Source organism: Atta cephalotes (assembly GCF_000143395.1).
Source record: "Atta cephalotes unplaced genomic scaffold scaffold00046, whole genome shotgun sequence".
NCBI lineage: Eukaryota > Metazoa > Arthropoda > Insecta > Hymenoptera > Formicidae > Atta > Atta cephalotes.
The window spans coordinates 1993140-1995436 of record NW_012130110.1 but is presented as its reverse complement, the minus strand read 5'-3'; the positions used below and the strand labels follow the sequence as shown (position 1 = coordinate 1995436).

General features: G+C 49.2%; 1 protein-coding gene across 1 annotated transcript in view; it reads left to right on the top strand.

The window, feature by feature from the left end:
- Positions 1 to 1906, top strand: part of LOC105622563 (zinc finger protein Elbow) — a 13322-nt gene extending 11416 nt beyond the window's left edge. The window contains exon 2 of the mRNA XM_012203980.1: positions 461 to 1906. Coding sequence (XP_012059370.1) covers positions 461 to 1906 — 1446 coding nt within the window. The remainder of the gene's footprint in view (positions 1 to 460) is intronic.
- The last annotated feature ends 391 nt before the right edge of the window (positions 1907 to 2297 follow it).

The following is a 2297-nucleotide window of genomic DNA, read 5'->3' as shown; positions in this document are numbered from 1 at the left end:
ACACACACACACACACACACACACACACACACACACACACACACACACACACACACACACACACACACACACACACACATACACAGTAGGTCCAGTGTAAATCATATTTTGAATAAAATTGCGAACTGTACAATCAATAGTTCTACATTAAAAAGGTTATATTCTACACTAACAAAAATATATAATAGAAATCAACTATATAAATGATAACTATACAAGTTTTATATGTAGAATTAATGTTGACATATGAGAATAAACTACTTTATAATTGCCTTGAACGTTTCAACTATGTACATTAATTCTAGATATAAACTTACATAGTTGTTGTCGCTGTAGTTGCTACCAGTATATCTTTTTCCCTGAATGTAAGAAAAATAATTTTTCAACATGACATTTGTATCGAGGAGGATCAAGAATTACAAGACTTTTATTTTACAAACATTTTCCGTCTTGATTTCAGCTGGATGCGAAGAAAAGTCCACTCGCACTGCTCGCACAGACCTGCAGTCAAATAGGAGCGGATCCACCGTCCAACAAATCATTACTAAGTTCCTTGGACAAGACATCGAGTAACAGATCATCCAAAACGGAACAGTCTCGCGAGAAATCCTCGCCGGCGATAACAGTGTCAGTCACGGTGCCGACATCGGCGAGCGAGTCCACGAAGACTAGTTTTAAGCCATACGAATCCTGCCTGGGACGTGAGAAAGCGTGCACACCGGACGAGTCGCGATCAACGTCAAGCCACTCGACGTCCGGCCGATCGAGGACGCCCGGTAACAGCGGCAAACGATGCCCAAGCAATCAGAGTGCCGCGTCGACGCGCGCTGTCACGCCGCAAGGTAGGAAAACAGCAACGCCAAACGGCGAGGTCACGCGGGACTCGCCGGCTTCAAGAAGCTCGGCGCCTTCGGTGCCGTCGAGTACGGCGGACGCTTCTACGAGTCAGCCAACCGTGAGTAGTCCCTCGTTACAAGTGAAACCCGCCTACAGTCCCGTCAGCGTGCTTGCTATGGCCGATCCATCAATCAAGGATCTCCCATTGGGCACGTTTAAACCTGGCGTCAGTCTACCAGCCTCCACCGCCGCCTACTTGGGCTACAGTCCCGGTCAACTACCCATCGACGTGATGGCCAATTCGCTCATGTCCCATCACGCCGCCCTGAAGAATGGCATCAACCCTTATCTTTATGCACGATTGAAAAGCACCAGTGGACCCGCGGACAATCTGATGCCGATATGCCGTGATCCCTTCTGCACCGGCTGCCAGCTCAACTCGCACCTACTGTCGAGTCCCGCGACGGCCGCAGCGGCGGTCGCCAGCATCGCCAATGGCAAGTTGCCGTCGGGTGCGAGCGCGACGCCGGGCTCCTGTCCGGCTGGGTGCGCTCAGTGTGATCACAAACCCGGCAGCGTTTCGCCCTACGGCTCGTTGGTTTACGCGCATGCGCAACTCGCGGCATTGGCCGGCACGCAGCTACCCTACGTATGCAACTGGATCGCGGGTGATACCGCGTACTGCGGAAAGAGATTCGGTACGTCTGAAGAGCTGCTGCAACATCTCAGAAGTCATACGAACGTATCGGCGAACAGCGCAACCGATCCCGCGAGCGCGGCTGTCGCGCTCTCCCTATTGCCTGGACCACCCCCGGCACTGCACCCGACTCATCCTCTGTTCGCGAGGTCTTATCCTACGCCACCTTTAAGTCCACTCGCTACCGCGCGCTACCATCCCTATGGGAAACCCTCGCCGCTCTTGACACCGTCTCTGTCGACGCTCGGGCTGCCGCTTCCGCCACCGCCACCGCCACCACCGCATCCACACGCGACTGCCGGACTGGCATATTTCTCGCCGTATTCTATCTATGGATCTCGTCTGGGTGCCACCTCCGGGATGCACCAATGAATTCTCGGCGATGAGCGTTCTCGTGAGGGAATGTTATCTATCCGAGATAAGTCGGCCGGCGAACTGTGATTCTATGGATTTGAGTACGTGAACGAAGAGCATCGATTCTACTATAAAAGCGGTGCTTTTGTCACGGAATCTCGTGAAGGAATCTGGAGTCATAAAACGGATATCGAAGCGGTAGGAATGTTTTTTTTTCTCGATTACTACACTTGGAAAAAACTTAGTGTTAGCAACTATACAGATGACAACTGTACAAGTATTATATGTAAAATTAATGTATATATATATATATATATATATATAGTAGAATAATTTATTTATAGTGATATAGTATTATAATAATTTAATTTTACTACACTGTGTACGTTATTTAACTTTTAACTAATTA